The following is a 25,739-nucleotide window of genomic DNA, read 5'->3' as shown; positions in this document are numbered from 1 at the left end:
AAATTCCAGCACTCAGACGCTGTGCTGGCATTTGTTACAGGCAATAACTGAGAGTTGCTCAAACACAGCATGATTTGGGCATGAGCTCTTTCATCCAGAAATTTTTTTCTCAGCAGAGTCAGATATGAAAACCTCAGTCTCAATACAGTCCCACAGTCCATCTCTCCTTAGCAACTGCTGCATTTTTTTCGACCAACTTGAAGGGCCATTAGAGTATTGTTCTCTATATGATCCCAAAAACTCTTTTAGGCATTTTCTCCTCTCTCATATGTTATCCCAAAAACCCCTTTAAGGCCTGGAGGTTTTTACAGCCAACCAGAAGAGCTTTTTCTCCTCTCTCAGATGTTACGGTAAAAATGGGCCTCTTGCTCTGGAATGCCTGGCTTAGGCGGGTAGAAGATAAGAGTAAAGTTGAATGGGTGTTATTGTAACCCCAGACAGGGGGAGGCTGAAAAGGAGGAGGCAAACTGAAAAGGAGGAGAGTAACACAAGACTCCTTCACCCCGGTATGGCTCCCCTTTATCACATACACAGCCCAACAGGACAATGACAATAATCCACCAACAGCATACAAATCAATATGGCTAACCTGATCCAAAACACCCACCCACCTCACTCACACACGAAAACAAAGACCACCACAGCCAATCACAAGCAAACAATCACACCCTAAGCCAACCCCAACCTCTCTCACCACCAAAGGAACACAAGTGAACAACACAAGCAACGCTGACACCAAACTCTACATACATTAAACATAATAGAAACACCGCCACCCGACCCCACCCCCATCCATCCTCCCTCTCCCCACCCCCCCTTTCTTTTTTCTTTCTGTTTTCTTCTCCCCCTAATGCCTCAACAAATGAAACGGATTTGTAAAAACGTTACATGGAAGAAGAAGAAGAAAAAAATACGAGGCACTACAAAAAAAAAGAAAAAAAAAGAAACAAAGCCCCATCTTATTGCTATTAGTGTAAATCAGGTTTTACATGTGAACACGTGTCTAAGGGGTATAAAAAGTGGGCGCACCCTTACTGGGGTGTGCAGGTTACGAGCTTATCGCTCTGTACCTTTGTTCTGCATATATGCATTTCAAATAAAACCCTGTTAATAACCTGCAAGGCCGTTTTGCCGTTTTGTGTGGATCTGTGCTCCGGGGACCCAATAGCAGATGTGGCACAGGTCCAACAAACTCAAGCCAGTTGCTTTCTGAGAGAAGTTCAGAGGGAATGCCTCCCCCAATACTTACGACTTGGGAAGAATGGAAATCTGCCATCTCTGCTGGTGCTTGCTGAGCCCCTTCTGTGGGGCCTCCAGCAATCTCTCCTGACTCTTTAGAGTCCGACTGGACGGTCCTGGCTGGCGCTCACCGGCTTCTAGTTGCTGCCTCTGTTGACCCTCAGGTCCTGCCTGGCTTTGCAACTGGTGTAGCCGCTCTGTGAGTCACCTACTGTGGTCCTCTAGCAGTTCAAACTGTTCCAGTAGCTGATGCTGAGTGCTTTCCTGATCCTCAGACCCTAGCCGCTCCAGCTTGCCACCAACTGTTTCAACGCACAGCCACTGGCTCTATACACCACCAGGACTCACCAGCTCCCTGCTGAGATGCTGTCAGTCATTTTGCACTCTGCACACTCTCAGAAACACTGGGCCCATAACCTGTCAGTGTTTGAAAAAGATAAGGTTCTGATCTCCTTTTTACTCCTTTGCCTAGTCCTCAGACCTTAGTTGGCACATAAGAGTCTTTGAGAAAGAGTATTCTTGCAGAGTATTGCTGCTTTTATTCTTAAAAAGTCGTCTTCTCCAACCATGACCGACAGCTTTTACAAACACCAAACGCAACCAGCTTTCTGCCACCCAACCAACCCACACCCAACACTAATATTGACCACTCTGTATATACAGGTACTATTTGGTGAAAGGTTGCATGAGTCATTGTAGGCCGCTGACTTATGCTGACTTAGTTCTTTTAGCATTAAAGAAACAGCGGCCAATTTTTAGCCGTGACATGGACAATCCAGAGACCCTCCTGAACACCTGGGCCCAGATGCTGAGTGCAATGGCCAAGTTAGCAGCCATCCCTCCCCTTTTCCCCAGACCAGAAAGGATAGTGGAAGATGTCCAAATCTCTGCTAAGTACAAACTTGTTCATATATGTATGGATGCAAACAGTAAATTACTGGTGATAGACGCACCATCACCATTTTTACAACCCTCCTGTCTTTAAGCAGTCACTGAGTTCTATAAATATATATATATATCTTGAGGTGTATCTGAGCTGCAGGCTTGTATTGGCACCTTGCTACTTCAGCCGACATGGCTTCCCCAAAGACTCTGGAATATGTGGCTTGGCTGAAAAGACAGCTAGATATTACTCCCTCAACTACCATTCCCATGTTTTGTGGGCATGAAGGGATAACAAATCACTTGGAAGCCTGCCGTAGCAGAAGTGCTTCAGCACAGAATTTACTCCGTTATTTTCAGTGTGGAAGAAATAATAATAATAATAATAATAATAATAATAATTTATTATTTATACCCCGCCCATCTGGCTGGGCCTCCCCAGCCACTCTGGGCGGCTTCCATAAAAACCAAAAATACAGTAAAATCACACGTTAAAAACGTCCCTGAACAGGGCTGCCTTAAGATGTCTTCTGAATGTCAGGTAGTTGTTTATTGCTTTGACATCTGCTGGAAGGGCGTTCCACAGGGTGGGCGCCACTACCGAGAAGGCCCTCTGCCTGTGCCTGAAAGAATGTACAATCCGTTTCAGGGTCCCATTTGTAAGCTCTGTATCCCATAGACGTTGCCAACAGAGAAACATGGAAACGAGCAGGAAAATACATTTTCTAAGTGATGGTGCCATTTTGGTTTTACTTTCTTTATTTGTCTCATTGTAAAAATGGGGTATACTTTAAAATACTTTCAATTCAATTCAAAATCCTTTATTAGGCATAGCACACATTAACAAACAAACATCATATACAGACTGTATAAAATACGGGCTCAGCGAACGCAATTTATCCCAGTCCTATTCTTAGCTCCAAGAAATAAATCGATGTACATAGATAATATAATACAACACAGCAACATCACCTACCATTAAAAACCGCTAAGTCTCTTTGTCATGGCCCATTCTTTCTTCATGGACAGCGCTTAAAAATTCAGCCGCTATTAAAGTAATTTGATCATCGCTGTCTGCCAGCAGGTCCTGAACAGTTGGTTGTGTAAAAATCTGTCTATTAAATTTTAGGGCCTCAAATAATTGTCTTCTGGCATAACTGCCAAAATCACAGGAAAAGAATATATGCTCTAGAGTATCGGGTTCCTGCTTTCTGCATTTGCAGAGACGCTCTGATTCTGGGATAGCTAAGTATCTTCCTCTCACTACCACCGAGGGAAACATGTTAAATCTGGCCAACATAAACAGCCTACACGATTCATGTTTCTTCAGATTTGTCATGTATCCCTTTTGGAAATCTCTACACAAAGGGAGATTTAAGTGGATAGGAGAGCAGGTGCTGTGCTTTGCAACCTCAAGCATGGCGAGAACACTGTTTTCTGTGAGAGTCTTCCTGATAATTTCCCATGTATCTTTGGGATCAGAGATTTCAAAGTCAGTTAGAGTGAGCCCTATCGAATCCAGTTTTCTCCTACAAATCAATGATAGATTGTAGATTGCACTATCACTTAAAAGATCGTAAAGTAGAGAATTAGGGGATAGGGCTCTATAATGGAGGAAGATCCAATATTTCAAGGTCCTCAGCCATGCTCTTACTGATAAAGGCAATATTCCCAGCTCACAACATATTGTTTCATACTTTAAAATACATTACAGCCATAGCTCAGTCGGTAGAGCATGAGATCCCTGCATTGCAGGAGGTTTGGGCTAGATGGAGAGAAGGTCTTATAACTCTCCTCTGACCCAACTCTCACTGCAGGTTCGATGCACGCGTTACCCAATCATGGCTAATGTGACTGTGGCAACAGGGATCGCGGACATGCAACATATAGCCACCAAGGCTCTTGGGACATAAGCCATGAGCTGGGTCACAACCAGCAGAAGTATGACTGGAGCTTCGTGCCCCATACCAGCCAAGCTACCTGCAATCTCTGGCCTGTTTATATCAATGAGGCAGTGCTGAACATCTCAAGAGAAAGAGCCCATCCAGAGCTAAACCCAAGCGAAGAAGAAGAAGAGTTTGGATTTGATATCCTGCTTTATCACTACCCGAAGGAGTCTCAAAGCAGCTAGCAACCTCCTTTCCCTTCCTCCCCCACAACAAGCACTCTGTGAGGTGAGTGGGGCTGAGAGACTTCAAAGAAGTGTGACTAGCCCAAGGTCACCCAGCAGCTGCATGTGTAGGAGCGGAGACGTGAACCCGGTTCCCCAGATTACGAGTCTATCGCTCTTAAACACTATACCACACTGGCTCTCCAAGCGAGAGAAAGAAGTTGAAGAAATATATTCGAGGTGGAGCGCAGCTGAAGGACTTTACAAGGTGGACAGCACTGGAGCCTTATTTACAAGTGCATAAGGAAGCCACCCTATACAGAGTCAGGCCACTGGGCCATTTAGCCCAGTGTTCTCTTCACTGAGAAGTGGCAGAAATGAATGTTCAAGAAATACCTACAAAATCAATATGGCTAACCTGGTTCAAAAACGCCCATCCACCCTACTCACACATGAAAACAAAGTTCACCACAGCCAATCACAAACAAGCAGCCGCACCTTAGGCCAACCCCAACTTCTCTCACCACCAAAGGAACACAAGCGAATAGCAAAAAGAACCCACACAAACAACGCTGACACAAAACTCCACACATACATTAAGCAAAATAGAAACATTGCCTCCCAACCCCCCCAACCCCTTTCTTCCTAAGTGTAACCCTAATGTCTCAACAAATGAAACTGACCTATGGAAAATGTAACTTGAAAAAAGAGACATTGCGCATACCTTTGTAAACCAAGAAAACTTTAATTTTTTTAAAATTAAAAATATATAACAACGACATAACATCTATGGCAGCGTTTGAATGACCCTTGCGTAAATTAAATACTATTAAATAAGGAAAAATGGTATGATACGTTATAAGAAAGTACTATAAATTATAGTAAGAGTAAGGTAAGAAATATAAGTACATTCAATGTCGTAAATGTAACTCGCATCGGGAAATGACAGAAAGTCTGTTTTGATATAATTTATTGGCAGAGTGGGGAGGAAGATGTTAACCAAACAAAGACTTTTGGGGGTATATAAGAGAGGTATAGGGACACAGGTAGCGTTGTGGGTTAAACCACAGAGCCTAGTACTTGCCGATCAGAAGGTCAGTGGTTCGAATCCCCGTGACGGGGTGAGCTCCCGTTGCTTGGTCCCTGCTCCTGCCCACCTAGCAGTTCAAAAGCACGTCAAAGTGCAAGTAGATAAATAGGTACCGCTCCAACGGGAAGGTAAACCGCGTTTCCGTGCGCTGCTCTGATTCGCCAGAAGCGGCTTAGTCCTGCTGGCCACATGACCCGGAAGCTGTACGCCGGCTCCCTCAGCCAATAAAGCTAGACGAGCGCCGCAACCCCAGAGTCGGCCACGACTGGACCTAACGGTCAGGGGTCCCTTTACCCTTACCTTTAAAAGACATATATCAGTCCAGAGTCGGCTTTCCCAATTGGTCTTAGTGGTTCATTGTGCCAGGGCGCCAGCCTCTCAGGGGTGCCCCAGCGAGTGGGGGAGCTGCACGGCTTTGCCGGCAGCCTCCCCTTTCCCTGCCACCTGTGCCCTGTCAACCATATGGATGGTGGGTATGCAGCTTCCTGCCTAATCCTCCGCAGGAGGAGAGCAATCCCTGCAGAGGCTTAGGATGGAAATTGCGCAGTTTCCCTCCCAAGCCTCTGCATCTGCTAAAGACAGCCCTGTTCCTGGTTGTTGTCCTCCTCCTGCTTCCTGGCAGAAGGTGGCACACAGCCTTCCTGGGCTGCCTTCTCTGGCACCCTGACACCGGAGAACATGTCGGCCAGCACGTTTTCCTGCTTGATTGCCGCCACCATGCCGGGGATCGGGGCAGTGGGGGAGGCAGAGGACATTTTCCACCGCCTCCTCCCTTGTTTTGGAGTTGCCGGGGGGGGGAGGGCGCTGGAGGGATCTTTGCACCGGATATGCTTAAGACGGCCTTGTATCAGTCTCCTGAAATAAAGAGATTTACTTCAAACAGTATTGTGTCATTGGTGTCCTTACAGTATTCAAGTGCACATTTTACACTTGCAAAAAAAGCTCTCAGGCTTCAAAGCTAAGGAATTAAAAAGCATACAGCGTCTAGCACACTGTATTATGATGGCTGCACCACATAGAAAAGTCATTATGTGGTCTGCCATCTTTTGGAACTCCGTGGATTAAGAAACTCAAGAGTTTATGGCATGTTGGTTAGGATTGCTGTTAATGATAATGGGCGAGTTGATTCTTCAGAAATGTTTTGAATTGTTGGGATGGTTTCACAAGAACCTGAAATTCCTCACCCAGTGAACTGGTCTGTTTGCCTAAGTGACTGCAAGAAAGGAGAAAAAAGGAAGTGAAATATTAAACTCGAATGAATTTGCACTTTGTACGTTGACTACTTGCAATTATGAGAAGAGAGGCTTTTTTCTGTGGTCACTTAGGCAAAAGACCAGTTCACTGAATGAAGAATTTCAGGTTCTTGTGAAACCCTTCCAATAATCCAAAACATTTCTGAAGAATCAACTCGCCCACTATCATAAACAGGATAGGAATCATAACAGATATGCCAGTAATCCAGGGATTCTGCAACTTGGAGGACCACGTAATGATTTTTCTGCATGATGCAGTAATCATAATGCACTCCGCCAGATTATGTATGCTTATTTATTCCCTAACTTTGAAGCCTGAGTGGTTTCCTCAACGTGACCCAACGATGGATTTCTTTATTGAAATATTTTATTTTGATTCAATGGGTAGGCATCTTTAAAAAAGGGTGGGATAGACTTAATGGAAAGAGAAAGATAGCATAAATATAAATATTACAGAGTATATAATAGCAAAATTTCACAGGGTAGGGGAAAAGAGAGACAGAGAAATGAGCAGGTGGGATAACCCCACATATTTGGCTTTTACCTGCCCCATCCAACGTAGCACTTTTGGGTACAAGGAACTGTTTTCTCTATGTAGTTTTAAGCAAGTTTAAGTTTATAGAAATATATGTTTATAGAAAAACTAACGAATAGATGTTAAAATCTAATTATAAGCAAAAGGGGAGAACAGGTGAGCAAAGTATGTCAGATGGGGAAAATAAACTCCTGCCTTGTTGTAAGGCGACATTGACCGCTGCTCATAGAATAATAGAATTGTAGAGTTGGAAGAGATTCCCAAGGATCATTCTGGTCCAGCCCCCTGCAATGCAGGAATCTCAACTCTATTGAGTTCATTCAGTTTCAATTTAGGATTCTTGTGAAAGCCACCCAACGTTTCGAAACAATTCTGAAGAATCTGCTTTTCCCCGCCCAATCAAATGGCATATAAGTGGAGAGTGTTATGATCTGGTATAATTTCCAAGGATTCTTTGAGGGCCTGTAATCAGTTTGGCAGAAGCTCTTTTGAATACGGTAAGGCATTAATTCTTTCATCTTTTAACTGTAAAGTTTTTTAACTGACCTGTCGATCCTGATCCTTACGCGTGAAGCTAAACACCAACAACCCTTAATATTTCACAATGGGTATCTCATAAGATTGTGGTCATTGTCCGAAATATGATGGGTAGGGATGGAGTAGAAATTTTGTATGCTTGGGATTTGAAGGGGGGTTTATATAATTTAGGGATGCGGGTGGCGCTGTGGGTAAAAGCCTCAGCGCCTAGGGCTTGCCGATCGAAAGGTCGGCGGTTCGAATCCCCGCGGCGGGGTGCGCTCCCGTTGCTCGGTCCCAGCGCCTGCCAACCTAGCAGTTCGAAAGCACCCCCGGGTGCAAGTAGATAAATAGGGACCGCTTTCTAGCGGGAAGGTAAACGGCGTTTCCGTGTGCAGCTCTAGCTCGCCAGAGCAGCGATGTCACACTGGCCACGTGACCCGGAAGTGTCTTCGGACAGCGCTGGCCCCTGGCCTCTTGAGTGAGATGGGCGCACAACCCCAGAGTCTGGCAAGACTGGCCCGTATGGGCAGGGGTACCTTTACCTTTACCTTTACCTTTATATAATTTGCCCTCTCCAAATCAGTGCACAAACTTAAATGCAGCTCTATCTTACAAAATCCACACTTCTCCAACGTCTGTGATACTGCGACGTAAGTAAAACTGCATGTAATAACAGAAATAGGGAATACTGAACTTGGGAGGAGAAATGGCAAGGAGCCAGTTTGATTCATCTATCCCTAACAGCAGGGCCAGCCAGACAACCCATAATGTGAAATGAGGTGAACACCTCAGGCGGCAGTTTCCACCCGCTGCAGCAGGTGCCAATGTTAGTACATTGGTACCTCGGAAGTCAAACGGAATCTGTTCCGGAAGTCCGTTCGACTTCCAAAACATTCGGAAACCAAGGCAGGGCTTCCAATTGGCTGCAGGAAGCTCCTGCAGCCAATAGGAAACCACAGAAGCTCGTCAGACGTTCGGGTTCCAAAGAACATTTGCAAACTGGTTTGCGGCATTCAGGAGCCAAAATGTTCGACTCGCAAGGCTTTCAGGATCCAAGGTACAACTGTATTTCTTCTCCTCTGCAAACCCTTGTTGCTTATGTAGATCTTCCCTGACCCACTTCTTCCCTGCCAATGGCAAAAAAACAGGGTCCTCTTCCCCAGGTGTGTGTTTGTGTAGACCAAGAGAGAAAGCAAATCCATTTTAAAAATAAGTTTAAAAAAACAAACAAACAAACCTTTGTGTCAATCCAAATAACCCACTTTGTGATGTTAACTTTCTGATCAAGGATTACTTTGAAATAAATTCTGGAATCGTTTACCGTATTTTTCGCTCGATAACACACACCCGACCATAACACGCATGTAGTTTTTAGAGGAGGAAAACAAAAAAAAAAATATTCTAAACGAAACAGTGGATGTATGATTTTTGTGGTTCATGCTGTGGCCACAGACATGTGATCTGACGGTGAGTTTGGGGTAGCCCAATGCAAAAATCCTGAGGACCCATGCTTTGTAACCACGTTTTTGCACCACTGTGGCCCCAGGCAACAGTGGGTGCGTGATTTTTTTGGTGCAGGCTGTTGCCATGGACATGCTATGTGATCTGATGGTGAATTTGGGGTGACCCAGTGCAAAAATCCTGAGGATCCATGTGGATCTGTGCTTTGTAACCACGTTTTAAGTGGGGAGGGAAGGAAAAGCACTCAAGGGACAAGGAACATGTGGGGTGGGTGGAGAAGGATGCTGTTAATAATGCAGAAGAGGGATATAAGGGGAGAAGGCTCCTCTTCTCTCCCGCTTTGCTCCTTTAAAGCAAGCAGGCTCTGCTTCTCTCCCTCCTCCCTGGCTCATCCCCTGGCTTAGCGAGCTGAAAAACTTTGCTGCTATTTAGCAAGCTGAGTGGGGAGGAGGGACAGAGAGCCTGCTTGCTTTAAAGGAGCCAACCAGACAGGAGCCGCTTACACGAGTGTAAGCGGCTCCTTTCCTCTCCCGCTTTGCTCCTTTAAAGAAGCAGGCACTCTGTCCCTCTCTCCTCCCCTCTCTCCCGCTGGAAACCATGGAGGAGGGAAGCATTAAGCATTCGCTCCGTAACACGCACAGACATTTCCCCTTACTTTCTAGGAGGAAAAAAATGTGTGTTATGGAGCGAAAACTATGGTAAATTCATTTGCTGCTCTGATAAACTTCAGAGGCATCTCATTTAATGCATAATAAGGATGTCCTGAGCCCATTGACAACTCCAACTTGCTAGACAAAAATGGGTATCATTTGCTATGAGTTTCTGCCAAAGATCTGAAGTTTGATAAGATTAAATACCTTGCAGCCTTTAGGCAGGTGCCATGGGGTGGGGTGGGGATACAATCAAACCTCGGTTTTTGAACGGCTCCATTTTTGAACATTTCGGTTCCTGAACGCCAAAACTCCAGAAGTAAATGCTCTTGATTGTCAAACGTTCCTCAGAACTCGAACATCTGACGTGGCTTCCGCTTGAGCGCAAGAAGCTCTTGCAACCAATCGGAAGCTGCGCCTCAGTTGTCAAATGTTTCGGAAGTTGAACGGTCTTCCGGAATGGATTACGTTCGACAACCGAGGTTGGACTGTACGGATGAATGCGGCAAATGGTGCGTGGCCAATTAATACGATTTGTTTGTGGTGGCGGGTATGTCTCTCTCTTCCAGTTCCATCGGTAGACCACCGTTCCAACTGTCGCAGATGGAGCCCAAAGATTCTTACGCATCTCTGGTGAAAGGTCTTGAGCCTTTTAACATCACCGGAGATTTCAACCCTTGCGCGCTCCTGCTCACGGGAGACGAAGCTTTCCCGGTGCTTGTGAGTACGAAGGGGCATGTGCTAATAGCCGCAACCCGGTACGGGGCAGGCCGGATCGTGGCGACGGCGCACGAAGCCATGCTGCAACTGCCCCAGTTCCTGCCGTTCATCAAAAACAGCCTGGAGTGGGTCAAGCCGTCCCCGACAGCAGAAGTAGGGGTCCACAATAGCATGAAGGCCCTCTCTGAGTTGCTTCTCAGTCATGATGTCAAAGTGAAATCGGATGCGGCCCTTGCTGACACCTTCGGGGCCTATTGCACCAGTGCCTATGATGGCAGCCAAGCCCATCAGCTGGTGGAATTTGTGAAGAATGGCGGGGGGCTGCTCATAGGTGGGCAGGCCTGGTATTGGGCATATGACCATGGGTACGAGAAGGCCCTGGCTCTTTTTCCTGGCAACCGGGTGATAGGAATAGCCGGAGTGTACTTCACCGCCAATATGGGGGAGAATGGGATCTTTCCTGTGTCCCAGAATATACCAGAGGTTCCCCCAAACCCAGAGTGAGTATACCTCTTCATTGTCGTTTATTTTTCATGGAAGGGGGAGGCGTTTATTGGGTTGCTTTTGTTTTTATTATGTATTTTGTTTTATATAGTCATTTTAGGGACACGGGTGGCGCTGTGGGTTAAACCACAGAGCCTAGGACTTGCCGATCAGAAGGTTGGCGGTTCGAATCCCCACGATGGGGTGAGCTCCTGCCAACCTAGCAGTTCGAAAGCACGCCAAAAAGTGCAAGTAGATAAATAGGTACCGCCCCGGCAGGAAGGTAAACGGCGTTTCTGTGCACTGCTCTGGTTCGCCAGAAGCGGCTCAGTCATTCTGGTCACATGACCCGGAAGCTGCATGCCGGCTCCCTTGGCCAGTAAAGCGAGATGAGCACCGCAACCCCAGAGTCATCCAAGACTGGACCTAATGGTCAGGGGTCCCTTTACCTTTATGGCCATTTTATGTTGTAACTGTCCTGAGACCTGTGAGTATAGGGCAATATACAAATTTAAATGGTGATGGTGATGGTGATGATTACCTAGTTCTGAATTTACTGCCCAACTCCCACCAATGTTCTGTCACAATTTAGGATGACCGACAAGGGAACCCAACCAGGGGCTGTACAGAGCAAACTCCTCTCCCAGTCCCCCTCAGTTTGGGTGTGCAAAAAGAGATGGGAGACCCACTTGTAAAATTTACATCTGGCCTAAATCAAGAATGGGAGGTTGGAATGGAAGGGCGGAAGAGACGCTGACGCATTGTGAGATTATGACCAATGTCAAGGGCCAGCCCACACACGAGGCAAGATGAAGCGACCACCTCAGGCGGCAGGATGCACAGGGGCAGCAGATTCCAGTGTAGATATTTATTCCCACTTCGTTTCTGATATAGATCTTCACTCAGCCCTTCTTCCCTGGCAGGGGATGGGTGCCATTTTGTGCTTCGCCTCAGGTGCCAAAATGTCTTGGGCTGGCCCTGCCAATGCCAAAATCCCAGGGCCCTCTTCCCCAGCTGTGTGTTTGTGTAGAAAGAGTGAGAAAGCTAATCCTTTTCTAAAACATTATTCAAGTCTAAAAGTATTAATGTTCTCAAGGTGGGCAGGGGATGACAACCTCTCCTACGTGGCGAGCAGAAAGGCTACCGCTAAACCTTGCAGGTCACATCCATACCATATTTTAAATCCATACCATATTTTTTAAAGTCAGTTGAGGCGTTCCCAAAGTAAAGGAAGGATTGATCTCTGATTAATAAGAATACACACAGAGGCTTGAACCAGCAAGACTCTGGGAAGGGTGTGTATAATAATCTCTGCCTCCACCCTCCGGCCCAGGTCGTTTTATTCACAAAAGAACTTTTTACAGTGTGTTCATAAGAACCAATCAGATTTCTTCTGAGCATTTCAACAAATCCCATGTGGGGACAAAGTTAAACTACCAAAACTAATTAAGCATGGGGTAAATAAAACAGAACTACAAAGGAGTGCATTTGGCAACCCCGAGAGGTGATAAACAAGCAATATACATGATAAGAAGGATGGCCAGGAAGACAGCGATCATTATCACCTTCAGGTGAGACCTGTTTCCTGGCCCTAAGATTAACATCCTAAGATTGGCATATCAGAAAATAAACTTGCCCACTATCTTTATGGCCCAGGATGCCTGCCTGGCGAAGCAACTGGGCTGCATACGTGACTTGCCAAGAAAGAGAAATGGGCAGTAGAGAAAATGGCCAGAGATGCACAGGGTTGTGGGATTTGATCAGAAATTATTGTCAATGATTCAAACCCAGTCAACACAATGCATTCATCGTGGACACAATGGCTTGATGCATATTTTATAATTCCTCATAGTAATCCCACTGAGGAGATTTCACCCCACCCATATCCAAGAATCTCCTGAGGAGTCTGCTGATTCTCCAGAGAAGAGGGGCGGTGTTCTGCTCTTTACTTATTCTGCTCCAGCACCACATCAAAGAGTCAGTCAGTCAGTCAGTCAGCCAGTCAGTGTGTTGGAGACAGAGAGAGAGAGACTGAGTGTTACAGATCGTGTGTAGAGATAAGGTTGCTGCTAAGAGCAGCTGCAGACACTCAGTGCAGTGCAGCATTCTTTATGCTTAGAGAACCATTAAGCTCTGTATATAGTTGTATAGTAGTTGTAGATAGAATAAAAGAAGTTATTCTACAGAGCTGCTCTCCAAGTTGTTTATATACTCTGCTATACTCTGCTGTGCGACGACTGTCTTCTTGTTGGAGTGAATCCGGTGCTCACAACTCTAAGCTGTGAGTCCACAGCACTTTGACCTGTTTATGTCCAGAAAGTGGTCTCTGGAAGTGCTACCCAGCTCGCCTAGCTGAAGTGGATGAGTCCAGTTCGTGGCACTGGCTCAAGGGCGATGCTGACACCCACCTGACCACACACTCTGGATATTTGCACTGCTACAGTCAATTTCTTGCATGTGTCTTCATCCATCAAGGAGTAGGGCTATTGATGGCCACTAGCCATGATGTCTATGCTCTGCCTCCACAGTTTGAGGCAGCAGTGCTTCTGAATACCACTTCCTGGAATGCACGGATCCTGCTTTTGGGTTTCCCACAGGCATCTGGTTGTCCACTATGAGAACAGGCTGCTGGTCTAGAAGGGTCCTTGGTCTGATCCAGCAGCCTTTTCTTCTGTTTTTATCCAAATAATCAAGTATCTATTGAGCAGGGTGCTAATGAGTTTGGTCAAATTAATACCTTATACCTTTTATGAAGGCTTTATTGGGAAATTTGGGTAGCTGGTGCTGTTTGGATGCAAAAGCTAACTTGCATTTAATAATAATAATATTTATTTATATCCCGCCTTCCCCTGCCAGAGCTGGGCTCAGGGCAGCTAACACCAGTAAAATTACAGTAAAAACATAATACGGGGGGGGGGGGGATTTAAAATACAGGTTAAAATGCAATTTAAAATGCAGCCTCATTTTAAAAGTAGCTTATAGATCAAAACCATAAGGGGAGGAAACATAAGGGTCAGACTGAGCCCAAACCAAAGGCCAGGCGGAACAGCTCTGTCTTGCAGGCCCTGCGGAAAGATGTCACGTCCCACAGGGCCCTAGTTTCTTATGACATAAGAGCATTCCACCAAGTCAGTTGAGACCAATATAACCACCTTGTGACTTGGGACCTCCAAAGTGTTGCCATTTGTGGACCTTAAGGTCCTCTGCGGGGCATACCAGGAGAGGCGGTCCCATTTTAAGCGAATCGTTTCTTTCTGGTGCAGGAATACAACATCATTCCAAGAGTCCTCTTACGCATTGCTGGTGAAAGGCAACAAGTCTTTTGAGGTCCAGGGAAACTTCGATCCTTGCGAGTTGCTTCTCACGGGAGACCAAGCCTTCCCAGTGCTTGTAAGTACCAGCGGGCAGGTGCTGATAGCCGCATCTCAGTATGGGGAAGGCCGGGTTGTGGCGACGGCTCACGAAGCCCTGCTGCAAATGCCACAGTTCCTGCCGTTCATTAAGAACTGCCTGGAGTGGCTCAAGCCGTCCCCGACAGCGCAGATCGGCGTCCATCAAAGCGTGGCTGCCCTCTCCGGGCTGCTTGCCGGTAGCTGTGTCGAAGTGCAGTCCGTCGCAAGGTTTGATGACGCTCTTGGGGTCTACTGCATCTTTGCCTACAACGACTCGCAAGTCGATGAACTCGTGAAGTTCGTAAAGAGAGGCGGAGGGCTGCTCATTGGAGGCCAGGCCTGGGACTGGTCTCAGCACCTTGGCAAGGAGAACGTGCTGTGTCGTTTTCCTGGCAACCTGGTGACTGGCGTTTCTGGGGTGTACTTCACTGCCAACACGGTAGAGAAAGGGACCTTCGCCGTATCTGAGAAAATGCCAAAGGTTCCTTTGATCACCCAGTAAGTACACTGTTTATTGCTTATTTCAATCATGGAATTGTCTAGAAATATTGTGGTAATGAAGTAATAGATATGAACTACTGCAATGTGCTCTACATGGGGGTTCCCTGGATCTAGAAGCCTGTTAGTACAGAATGCCACAGCATGATTGCTTACAGGAGTGAGGCCTTATCAGCACGTGCTCAGAGATCTGCACTAGTTGCTGATCTGCAACCGAGCTAAATTCAAGATGTTGCTATTAGTATACAGTGTCAGGCTTTGTGGAATCAGCTTCCTCCCCTGTGGCAATAGTTAAAAAGATCAAATGAAAGGAAGTCTTACCAGTTAGAATCTTTAATAATCACGGCTAGAGAACAAATAACACATATCCTAGAAATGGCGGTACTCCGAATTAAGGGTCATTCCCTCCCCCTCCGCCCCATCAATCTACGTCACTCCTACATATTGTAATCTGAATCTCTGTGTTTCTGTTCTGACACTTTCTGAGCTCTCTGTGACTTTGGAGACGGGGGTGAATGCTGTCCAGAGACTGTGAATCTGTTACCTCTCTCTGTCCCACTGTTTCTTCTTCTTCTAGCTGTTCCCCATCCAGTATTTCCCAGCTTCTGCCTTCTGAACTGTGCCCCTCTGCAAACCATTGTTCTAAATCTATACTGTCCTCCTGCTCCTGGGAAGATTCAGGATCGGGGGAGGGGGTGGCTCCCACCATTCCTCCTCAGTGCAGCCCTCCTCAGCACGGTCTCTGACACGGAGTGTAGAACGTTACATTTGTGGTTACTGAAATTCATTCTGTTCTCCAATCTGTTAAGATCATCTTGAATCCCAATTCTATCTTCTACAGCATTAGCTCCCCCTCCCAGTTTGGTGTCATCTTCAGATTGGACAAGCAACCCCTCAATTCCTTCATCCAAGTTGCTTATATGACATTGAACAATAAGAAGCCCAGGACAGAACCCTGTGCCATCCCACTTGTCACTTTTTTTCCTGGATGATGAGGAACCGTTAATGAGTACTCTTAGTGTTATGTACTGAAGTTTTCACCCTGGGCCAGCAGGGGGATACTGTAGGTAGTTTTCACTCAGGTCCACATATGCAAATAAGGGATTGAAAGTGACGTTCAGTGATTGGATAGTTACAGAAAGTGGTTACTGTTGCGTTGTAGTGGAGCTCTATATTAGCAGGCTTGGCTGAACCCTTCAGTTCAGATCTGTTCTGGCCTGTGAATAAACAAGAGCTGTTTGAAGAATCGCTGTGTCGTCTGATATGTTCACCCACAACTTAACACTTTGAGTTCGGTCAGTCAACCAGCTACAACACGTAACAGTTACCTTGTCCAGGCCACATTTTACCAGCTGCTCTACAAAGGTGGCAGGATGGTGTGGGGTGTGTGTCCCGATTTCCTCTCCCAAAATGTTGGGGGCATGTATACTTTTTGGGCCCCAAGCTGTTGAAGATCCATCATCCCTGGTCATTGGGTAGGCTGAGTAGGATTGATGGTAAATAGTGCCTGAAACATCTGAAGGGCATGAAGTTGGGTGAGGATAATTCCACCAATCACATGGAAAGTTATATCCTATAATTAAGGATGATTACATTCTTTTGTAAACAGGCCCAAGGTAGATGTTGAGGGTGACTTGAAGATTCTTCTGAATGGTGTGACCGACTTTGACTTAAAGGACATGAGACCTTCTCATCTGCTTATCCATGGGAATCTGGCATTTCCAGTGGGCATAACTGATTCTTTCCAATCCTTTGTTGGAGCTGCCTACTACGGCAGGGGACGTGTTGTGGTCTTCTCCCACGAAGGAATGCTCAACAGACCATCCATGAAAACTTTCCTCCTCAATGCCATCGACTGGGTTACTGATAGAAAGGTAGGGAAAGTTGGCATCGGAGATCAATTGAAGGAACTTTACTCCATGCTAAATCAGGCTGGGATCCCTTGTGAGCTAACTGATCTTCAGCCTGGCTTAAGTGTGTACTGCTGCACAACTTACAGTGACATAGAGAAAGAAAGAATCCATGAATTTGTCACTGAAGGAGGTGGTCTCCTGATTGGTGGAGAAGCTTGGTTTTGGGAAGACAAGCATCCTGGTACCCATGCCATTGCACAGTATCCGGGAAACAAGATACTGAAGAAATTTGGAATTGGGATCACTGGGGTCATACCTAGCGAAAGCTACCCGGCGAGACCGGCCAGTGTTCTTGCTTCGAGCTATCGCTTCCGGGAAGCACTCTTCCAATTCAAGGAACACATTCGGAGCAAGCAAGACCTGCAGCCTCCGTATTCCTCATGGCTCAAGAAGCTGGGACAAGACTGTGCTACATTCCTGAGCATCCCAGCTGCCAACTCTCCACCTCTCTCCTCGGTCCATGAGGAAATGCTGGAGCTAGTCAAACTGAGAGGGATCCCCGAGGTCAGTGCAAGCAAACCAATCAAAAGCTGCACAGATGAAGCCATTTTGATTCAAATGGCGTTTTCGCTCTACAACAATCTTCCAGATTTCCAAAACCTAGTGCCCAGCCTGAGCCCAAACCTTCCCAAGTATCCTGCAGCGCCATCAGAAGTCATTCAGATCAATGGAACAAATGATGGTAAGAGATACTGTTGGCTTTGGAGCAGTTCATTGCTTAATTAAACCAGTAAGCCATTAAAACATAAAAATAAACTGTGCAGCCTATGATTCACCTCCATGTCTTTCCGCAGGGCCTGTAAGACAGAGTTGTTCCGCTTAGCCTTTGGCTTGGAGCCAATTTGATTCCCTCCCCCTCTTTCTTTCCCCCCCTTTCTCCTCCTGTAATGAGGCTGCATTTTAATATTTTAATGTTTCAGTATTTTAATTGTTGTATTTTAATCTTGTTTTTAAATTGTATTCATTCAACTTGTTTTTATTATTGCTTGTTAGCCACTCTGAGCCCGGCCTTGGATGGGGAGGGCGGGGTATAAATAAATATTATTATTATTATTATTATTATTATTATTATTATTATGATGTCCTGGTTTGGCGTTGCAGGAGACGAAGCTTGGAGAAGCACCGGCCTTTATGTTCCTCCGGCAAAGACTGTCACTTTGCTCTTTCCGCCCAATGCCATCAGTGCTCAGCTGCAGGTGATGCTCTTCAAACCTCAGAGTCAGGGCTGTGACTACAGCTTTGAGGGGGCAACTGGGTTGTAGCTCCTCCATCTCTTTAAATCTCTGTCAAGTGGATCGGGACCGGGCTGCTGGGAGGAATGGGGGTGGCTGAACATTTCCCTTTGTGCAGTTTTCTTGGTAACCCTTCTCCCTCCCGGTAGATTTCCCTATCAGAATACTCAGCAAAAGCTATTTGGAAACGCTCCCCTGGGGAGAGACTTGACCCTTTCCCTCCTCCCTAGGAGGAATACAGTGGTACCTCAGGTTACATACGCTTCAGGTTACACACGCTTCAGGTTACAGACTCTGTTAACCCAGAAATAGTACCTCAGGTTAAGAACTTTGCTTCAGGATGAGAACATAAATTGCGCGACGGCAGCGCAACGACAGTTGGAGGCCCCATTAGCTAAAGTGGTGCTTCAGGTTAAGAACAGTTTCGGGTTAAGAACGGACCTCCGGAACAAATTAAGTTCTTAACCTGAGGTACCACTGTATTTGTTTTCCAGCCAACTTTTATTACTCAGGATAAATCCACCGAAATCAATGACCATGACTAATTTAGGCCCATTAATTCCAATGGGGCTAATCAGGGCTACTTTTCCAGAAACTTTTTTCATTGTTCCTTTAAATATGTTTTTATATTTTGTAAATGACTTAGAAGTCTTTTTATGTCATTGGTAATACAGTGGAACCTCGGAAGCCAAACGCCTTTGAACTCAAACGTTTTTGCTCCCGAACAATCGAAAACCGGAAGTAATTCTTCTGGCTTTTGAACGATTTTCAGAAGCCAATCGTCCAGAGCGACTTCCGATTGGCTGCAGGAAGCTCCTGTAGCCAATTGGAAGCCGCACCTTGGTTTTCAAACTGTTACGGGAGTCGAACGGACTCCTGGAATAGATTAAATTCGAAAACTAAGCTACAACTGTAAAAAAATAGTGGTAATAAAAATAGTAATCATGACAACAAGAAAAAGGACAGCATCGGGTGGTTTGTAAGAACAGGTGAATTTCTATGGGAGCCAAGCTTCGCAGAACCAGGCCCCTGTCTCTTGACTGATGGGCAGTCCATTTGACCATCAGGCTACACCAGGCATAGACAAACTCGGCCCTCCAGATGTTTTGGGACTACAACTCCCATCATCCCTAGCTAACAGGACCAGTGGTCAGGGATGATGGGAACTGTAGTCTCAAAACATCTGGAGGGCCCAGTTTGCCTATGCCTGGGCTACAACTTCCAAGATGCCAGTCTCTGCCCCCCAACTCACCAGGCTCTGCTTCTTCACTTGGAAGGGCCCATTCTCACATTTAGGCCCTTATCCTACCTCTCAGGGTTGTGGTGAGGATGCAGGGCAATGATAAATGAATCATATCACGCCAAGCCCCTGAGCTAAAGAGCGGGAGAGAAATGGGGCCTTCAAAAGTTCAGCCAATAGCAAACCACTGCCCTTGAGGCTTAACATTTTGCACCAGCTGGTTGCTGAATCCATCATCCTTTTTTCCAGGTCCAGATTGAGTGTGGTTCCGATGACCTAAGTGACGCCGAGGAGTTTCGGCGTCCTCCGGTAGTGATGAGGAGGTTTGAAGTGAAGAGCGAAAGAATGGAAGTCTCCAGCTTGTGGGGCGGCCTCTTGTACATTGTGCTGCCAAAGAAGTCTTCACTGGGTGCCATATCAGTCACTGTTGAAGGGGCTTCCCAGGCTCCTTATTTTAAGCTTGGTAAGGCAGCTTACCTTTGAAAGAGGCAGGGGGCATACCATATTTTTCGCCCTATAGGACGCACTTTTCCCCTCCAACAGTGGCGTAGTGTGGACTGTCAGCACCCAGGGCAAGGCAAGTAATTTGCACCCCCTAACCCGTGGATTTGCGCCCCCTAACCCTAACCCCCAGATGTTGCGCCCGGTGCGGCCGGCCCCCCCTGCACCCCCCACGCTACACCACTGCCCTCCAAAAATGAAGGGGAAATGTGTGTGCGTCCAATGGAGCAAAAGCAGGCAATGGAGCAAACGCGAAGCCTCCGGAGCACAGCGGGAGCGCTCCCTCCACGCTCCCGAGGCTACGCGTTGCTTTCGCTGAAGCCTGGAGAGCGAGAGGGGTCGGTGCGCACCGACCCCTCTCACTCTCCAGGCTTCAGCGAAAGCAACGCGTAGCCTCCGGAGCACAGCGGGACCTCGCGCTGCCCTCCAAAGGCTTCAGGTTCCTTTTGCTGAAGCCGGGAGAGCAAGACTCTCCCGGCTTCAGCAGAGAGGGAGAGCTGCGCAGCGCCCCTTCAGCGAAACGGGAGGAGAAATGGAAGGGGCTCCGTTTCTCCTGCTGCTTCGCTGAAGGGGCGCTGAGCAGAGGGGGAGAATTTTTTTTCTTGTCCTCCCCTCCAAAACAAGGTACGTCCTATGGTTGGGTGTGTCCTATAGAGCGAAAAATACGGTATGTTGTGTGGTCAGAAATCTGTTTGAATTAAGATGTGTGGGAACCCAACCACACCGTTATGTTCTCTCTAAGCCCGGCAAAAACACACAGCTTGATGTTGCCCATTCTCGCCATGCTTCCCGGTGCCCATTATAGGAAGAAAAACCTGTCCTTGCACAGTTAAGAGTTAATGAACAACACTTCCTCCCTGGGTAAATGGTAGCGCACCATCTGCTAGTGCTCTATATATCTGACTGTTCCATTTGCTCCTTTTAATGCAAATACTAGAGCCCAGCCAGGTTTTCGCAAGCTGGCAGTTTTGGTGTGAAATAAACACACTTACCTGGAAATGAACTTATTTGGTAAGACTCCCTTGCCCACTTCCATTTGCATCCCAATCAACAGCTGCTTTCATGCCATTTTGTGGGGGAAAGCTGCCTTACTGGGTACCATTATGCTACACAGCCCCTGAAATGTGTAAATGCAAAATGAAGCCCATTCAGAGCAAGGGCAATGTCGCCCGGATCCATTTGCCTTTACTCTGAATGCACCATCAGACCGCCTGAGGCTCACCACCCACGAAATTGTTGCCAGGGCACTCTTCTCGGGGTGGATGCGCTGGCAAAAACCTCTCCATCCTATGTTGTTGTTGTCCTGTTCTGCACAGGGATATGGAGTTAATCAGCATTACCACTTTTTGGAAATGTTGCATTTAGGTGAGACGAGCCCATCTGCTTGGAATGACATCCGCCACTTCCCTGCTCCTTGGGCCGAGTTAGAAACGGAGAATATCATCTTCACGGTGCCCTCACAAGATGTCCGTACAATGGACAATCTAAAGGACGTGCTCATCATCTGGGACGAGATGATGAAAGCAGTGGCCAAGTTAGCAGCCATCCCTCCCGTTTTCCCCAGACCAGAAAGAATAGTGGAAGATGTCCAAATCTCTGGTGGTAAGTACAAACCCGTTCATATACGCATGGATGCAAACAGTAAAATACTGAGATTTCCACAACCCTCCTGTCTTTAAATAAGCAGTGAGTTCTGTAAAAATGTCCTCAGAGATGTATCTGAGCTGCAGACTTACACTGGCTTTTACCAGCATGGCTTCCACAATGAATCTTTGGAATCTGTGCTTTGGGGAAAAGACAGCTAGATATCACCCATAAACAATTCCCATTTGTGTGTGGGGGGGGGGGGGAAATAAAGGAATAATGGTTAAATTATTTGAAAACCTGCATAGCAGTAGTAAAGCAAAGCTAAAGGGACCCCTGACCATTCCAGTCGTGGACGACTCTGGGGTTGCAGCGCTCATCTCGCTTTATTGGCTGAGGGAGCCGGCGTACAGCTTCCGGGTCATGTGGCCAGCATGACTAAGCCGCTTCTGGCGAACCAGAGCAGCGCACGGAAACACCGTTTACCCTCCCGCCGGAGCAGTACCTATTTATCTACTTGACTTTGACGTGCTTTCAAACTGCTAGGTTGGCAGGAGCTGGGACCGAGCAACAGGAGCTCACCCTGTCGCGGGGATTCGAACCACCGACCTTCTGATCGGCAAGCCCTAGGCTCTGTGGTTTAACCCCCAGTGCCACCTGCATAGTACTCGAGCACAAAACTTACCCCTTTATTTTCAGTGGAGAACAAGATCTTACCATCTTATTTCAGGGGTTGCTAATAAGTCCCATTTGTGAACTCCGTATCCTGAAACTGCAGAGATACTGCCTAAAAATAAAATAAAAACCATTGATATTTTTGCAGTTATTTTCAAAGTAGCGACACTTTTCTGATTCTATTGTACCTTACTGTTCCTTTACGAGTCCCCTTTTAAAGGTGGAATATAAATATATTAAAATACAATGCATACATAAACCACGGTGATACAATCTATTTTAAAGTCTTTGGGGTGCACGTATGTGATTTCTCCACAATGAATTTATTCCGCTTCTGTAGGGAAGAATGAGTCTGTCTTATGAGCCTCCCTTGCCCCCAAATCTCACAGCAGGTGGGATGCATGCCGGCTATCCGATCATGTCTGATGCGACCGTGTCAGTGAAGATCACCGATAGGCAAATGTACACTGAGGGGGCCTGGGATGCTCTCCGGGAGCTGGGTCACAACCAGCAGAGGAGTGGGTGGGATTTCCCACCCCATACCACAGATGCCACCTGCTATCTCTGGTCCATCTACGTCAATGAAACTGTGCTGGACATCCCAAGAGAGAAAGCCCACCCGGATCTTGACCCCAATGTGAGGAAGAAGAGGGTGAAGGACTATATTCAAGGTGGAGCTCAACTGAAGGACTTCACAGTGTGGACTGCGCTGGAACCCTACTTACAGGTAAATAAGCGGCTGCCCTGGGACTCGGGTGGTGCTGTGGGTTAAACCACAGAGCCTAGGACTTGCCGATCAGAAGGTCGGCGGTTCGAATCCTCGCGACAGGGTGAGCTCCCGTTGCTCGGTCCCTGCTCCTGTCAACTTAGCAGTTTGAAAGCACACCAGTTCAAGTAGATAAATAGGCACCACTCCGGCGGGAAGGAGCAGTAGTGTTATTTGCAGTGGTAAAAAACGGGGTTTTTTTGTGGGGGGGGGGAGAGCCTTAAAGTGTTGACCTGTGCATAGAAACATAGTCAGGATGAGTCCTGAGTGGTCACAAAATGCTGTGGGTTTGTTTTTTTTGTAGGGAAGGGAGGAATACCAGAAAAAGAGTGGGAATGCAGTTGGGTGTTTGGGATCCCAAAGAACTGCACAACATACCACAGCTGCAGCCAAGGGGAGGGGACAGGGAGGGGCAGCTGCCCCCCTAACAAAAGGCCTGGCCCCCCTCCCAGAAATCCTGGCTACTCTCAGGCTTCATCCTGAGCCCATTTTTGCTGGTCTCATTTGTTCTCAACAGTAGGAGTGGGGAGAAGCCATGGGAACTATAATAATAATAATAATAATAATAATAATAATAATAATAATAATTTATATCCCGCCCTTCCCAGCCGAAGCTGGGCTCAGAGCGCCTAACAACAGTAAAAGTAACAGCTTACATAAAATCACAATCAATTAATTGAAATACATTCTAAAATCAATTCATTCAGAATCAAATTAATGGCAACCATTGGGCTAGAGTTCTGTGAGGATTACCAAAGGAGGGGGTCAGACTGTGCCTTGGCCAAAGGCCTAGTGGAACAGCTCTGTTTTGCAGGCCCTGCAGAAAGATGTCCAGTCCCGCAGGGCCCTAGTCTCTTGTGACAGACCCTTCCACCAGATCAGGGCCACAGCCGAAAAAGCCCTGGCTCTGGTGAAATGGTCAAAACTGCTACTCTTTTTGGTAGCATAATTACCGGTATATGCCTTCAGAGAGACAGGGAATGCAGCATGGAAATTGTTCTTAAGTCCTTAGGAAAGGAACTGTGTGTGTATGTATATATATAGATGATAGATAGATAGATAGATAGATAGATAGATAGATAGATAGATAGATAGATAGATGATAGATAGATAGATGATAGATATAGATATAGATATAGATACACACACACACACACAGAGTGGTACCTCAGGTTAAGAACTTAATTCGTTCCGGAGGTCTGTTCTTAACCTGAAACTGTTTTTAACCTGAAGTACCACTTTCGGGACTGCAGGTGGCGCTGTGGGTTAAAGCCTCAGCGCCTAGGACTTGCCGATCGAAAGGTCGGCGGTTCGAATCCCTGCGGCGAGGTGCGCTCCCGCTGTTCGGTCCCAGCGCCTGCCAACCTAGCAGTTCGAAAGCACCTCCGGGTGCAAGTAGATAAATAGGGACCGCTTACCAGCGGGAAGGTAAACAGCGTTTCCGTGTGCGGCTCTGGCTCGCCAGAGCAGCGATGGCACGCTGGCCACGTGACCCAGAAGTGTCTCCGGACAGCGCTGGCCCCTGGCCTCTTGAGTGAGATGGGCGCACAACCCCAGAGTCTGTCAAGACTGGCCCGTACGGGCAGGGGTACCTTTACCTTTACTACCACTTTCGCTAATGGGGCCTCCCACTGCTTCTGCGCCGCCGGAGCATGATTTCTGTTCTCATCCTGAAGCAAAGTTCTTGATCCAAGGTACTATTTCTGGGTTAGCGGAGTCTGTAACCTGAAGCGTATGTAACCTGAAGCGTCTGTAACCCGAGGTACCACTGTGTGTGTGTGTGTGTGTGTGTGTGTGTGTGTGTGTGTGTGTGTATTTCTTCACCACTTCCCCAGTGGTAATTCTGTATTGTTTTGGATGTTGTATGTGATGCCAATAAAAGGTTTGATGAAGATATTTTTTCAGTTGCAGGAGGCCTTTGGCTGGGACCCCTACATCCGCATCTTTGCAGAGTACCAAAAGATAACCTCCATCTCAAATGACAACACCTTCAAGATGAATCAGTGGGCAATACGCTTCTCTGCAGAAGTGAAGAAGGACCTCGGCCCTTTCTTTAAAGCCTGGGGGTGGCCGATTACGGATGAGCTCATTCAGGAGCTGGCCAGATCCTTCGGTCCCTGGGCAGGGGATCCAATGAAGGAGTACGAATAGTCCTGAGGAAGCACAAGGGAAGCGAACAGAGGTTGACACTGACTAAACACAGTGAGCTTGCACAAAATTGACCCCTCGCGACATAAATTCCTTTGTAGTGATTCGCTTGCCAGCTACTGATGATACGGAACAGTTTATTTGGCTGCTGCTGCCTTAAAAAATATAAGCACCTCTTGCTGAGTTGCCATTTAGTGCTGTACCTGAAGGAGCCTGGTTTATGGGCCTCTCTAGGCTGGTGTTTTACCGCTGGTGTATCCCGCAGCTGTGGTGCAGCACGTTCAGCAAAACTAAGCAGGGTCTGGTGTGGTTTCAAATTGGATGGGGGACTTGCGTGTTGAGTTTTATGCATTGCAGGGGGTTTGGACTTTTGGAAGGGTCCCTTCCAACTCTACAATTCTATAATTCTATGACACAATAATAGTGCATTGGTGGTGGGGTTTTTTCCTGCTTTATTGTTTTACTCTTTGAATATTTTTAATTGGATTTTAAATGTGTTAATACAAACCCAAGGAGGGAAAAATCATGTTAACAAAAGAAGAATATTTGGGGGACATAAGACAGACATATCAGCCTCATGAAATGAAGAGATTTGCATCAAAAAAGTGTTGTGTCATTGGTCTCCTTATAGTATTTAAGAGCACATTTTACCAGGGAAAACTAAAAGGGTGAAACCTGCATATAACCTCTATATAAAGCCACCAGGGTCACATATATATCAAAGTCCCTTTCCTATTTAGGTATAACAAGAATGTCTCCCTTATACTTTCAAATTGCTCTTTCTTAGCAGTTCCTCTAAGCACACAGTACTGACAAACTAAATGTTCAGAAAAAGCGATGTCCCAGAT

The 25,739-nt window shown here is 46.7% G+C and overlaps 1 protein-coding gene across 1 annotated transcript; it reads left to right on the top strand.

Moving 5' to 3' along the window:
• Positions 1 to 10,342: 10,342 nt before the first annotated feature.
• Positions 10,343 to 25,246, top strand: LOC310825912 (TRPM8 channel-associated factor homolog; the record flags this gene model as incomplete). The annotated part of the gene is made up of 8 exons (XM_083700056.1): positions 10,343 to 10,959; positions 14,206 to 14,832; positions 16,442 to 17,427; positions 17,847 to 17,941; positions 19,467 to 19,680; positions 21,084 to 21,317; positions 22,367 to 22,704; positions 24,649 to 25,246. 8 exons carry the CDS (start codon positions 10,343 to 10,345, stop codon positions 24,892 to 24,894), a joined length of 3,357 nt encoding a protein of 1,118 aa, XP_083556182.1. The 3' UTR covers positions 24,895 to 25,246.
• Between the last annotated feature and the right edge of the window lie 493 nt (positions 25,247 to 25,739).

This window comes from Podarcis gaigeae, assembly GCF_964106915.1.
Source record: "Podarcis gaigeae genome assembly, chromosome: 10".
Classification (NCBI taxonomy): domain Eukaryota; kingdom Metazoa; phylum Chordata; class Lepidosauria; order Squamata; family Lacertidae; genus Podarcis; species Podarcis gaigeae.
Note: the sequence above shows the minus strand (reverse complement) of the source record. Positions and strands in the feature narration are given on the sequence as shown.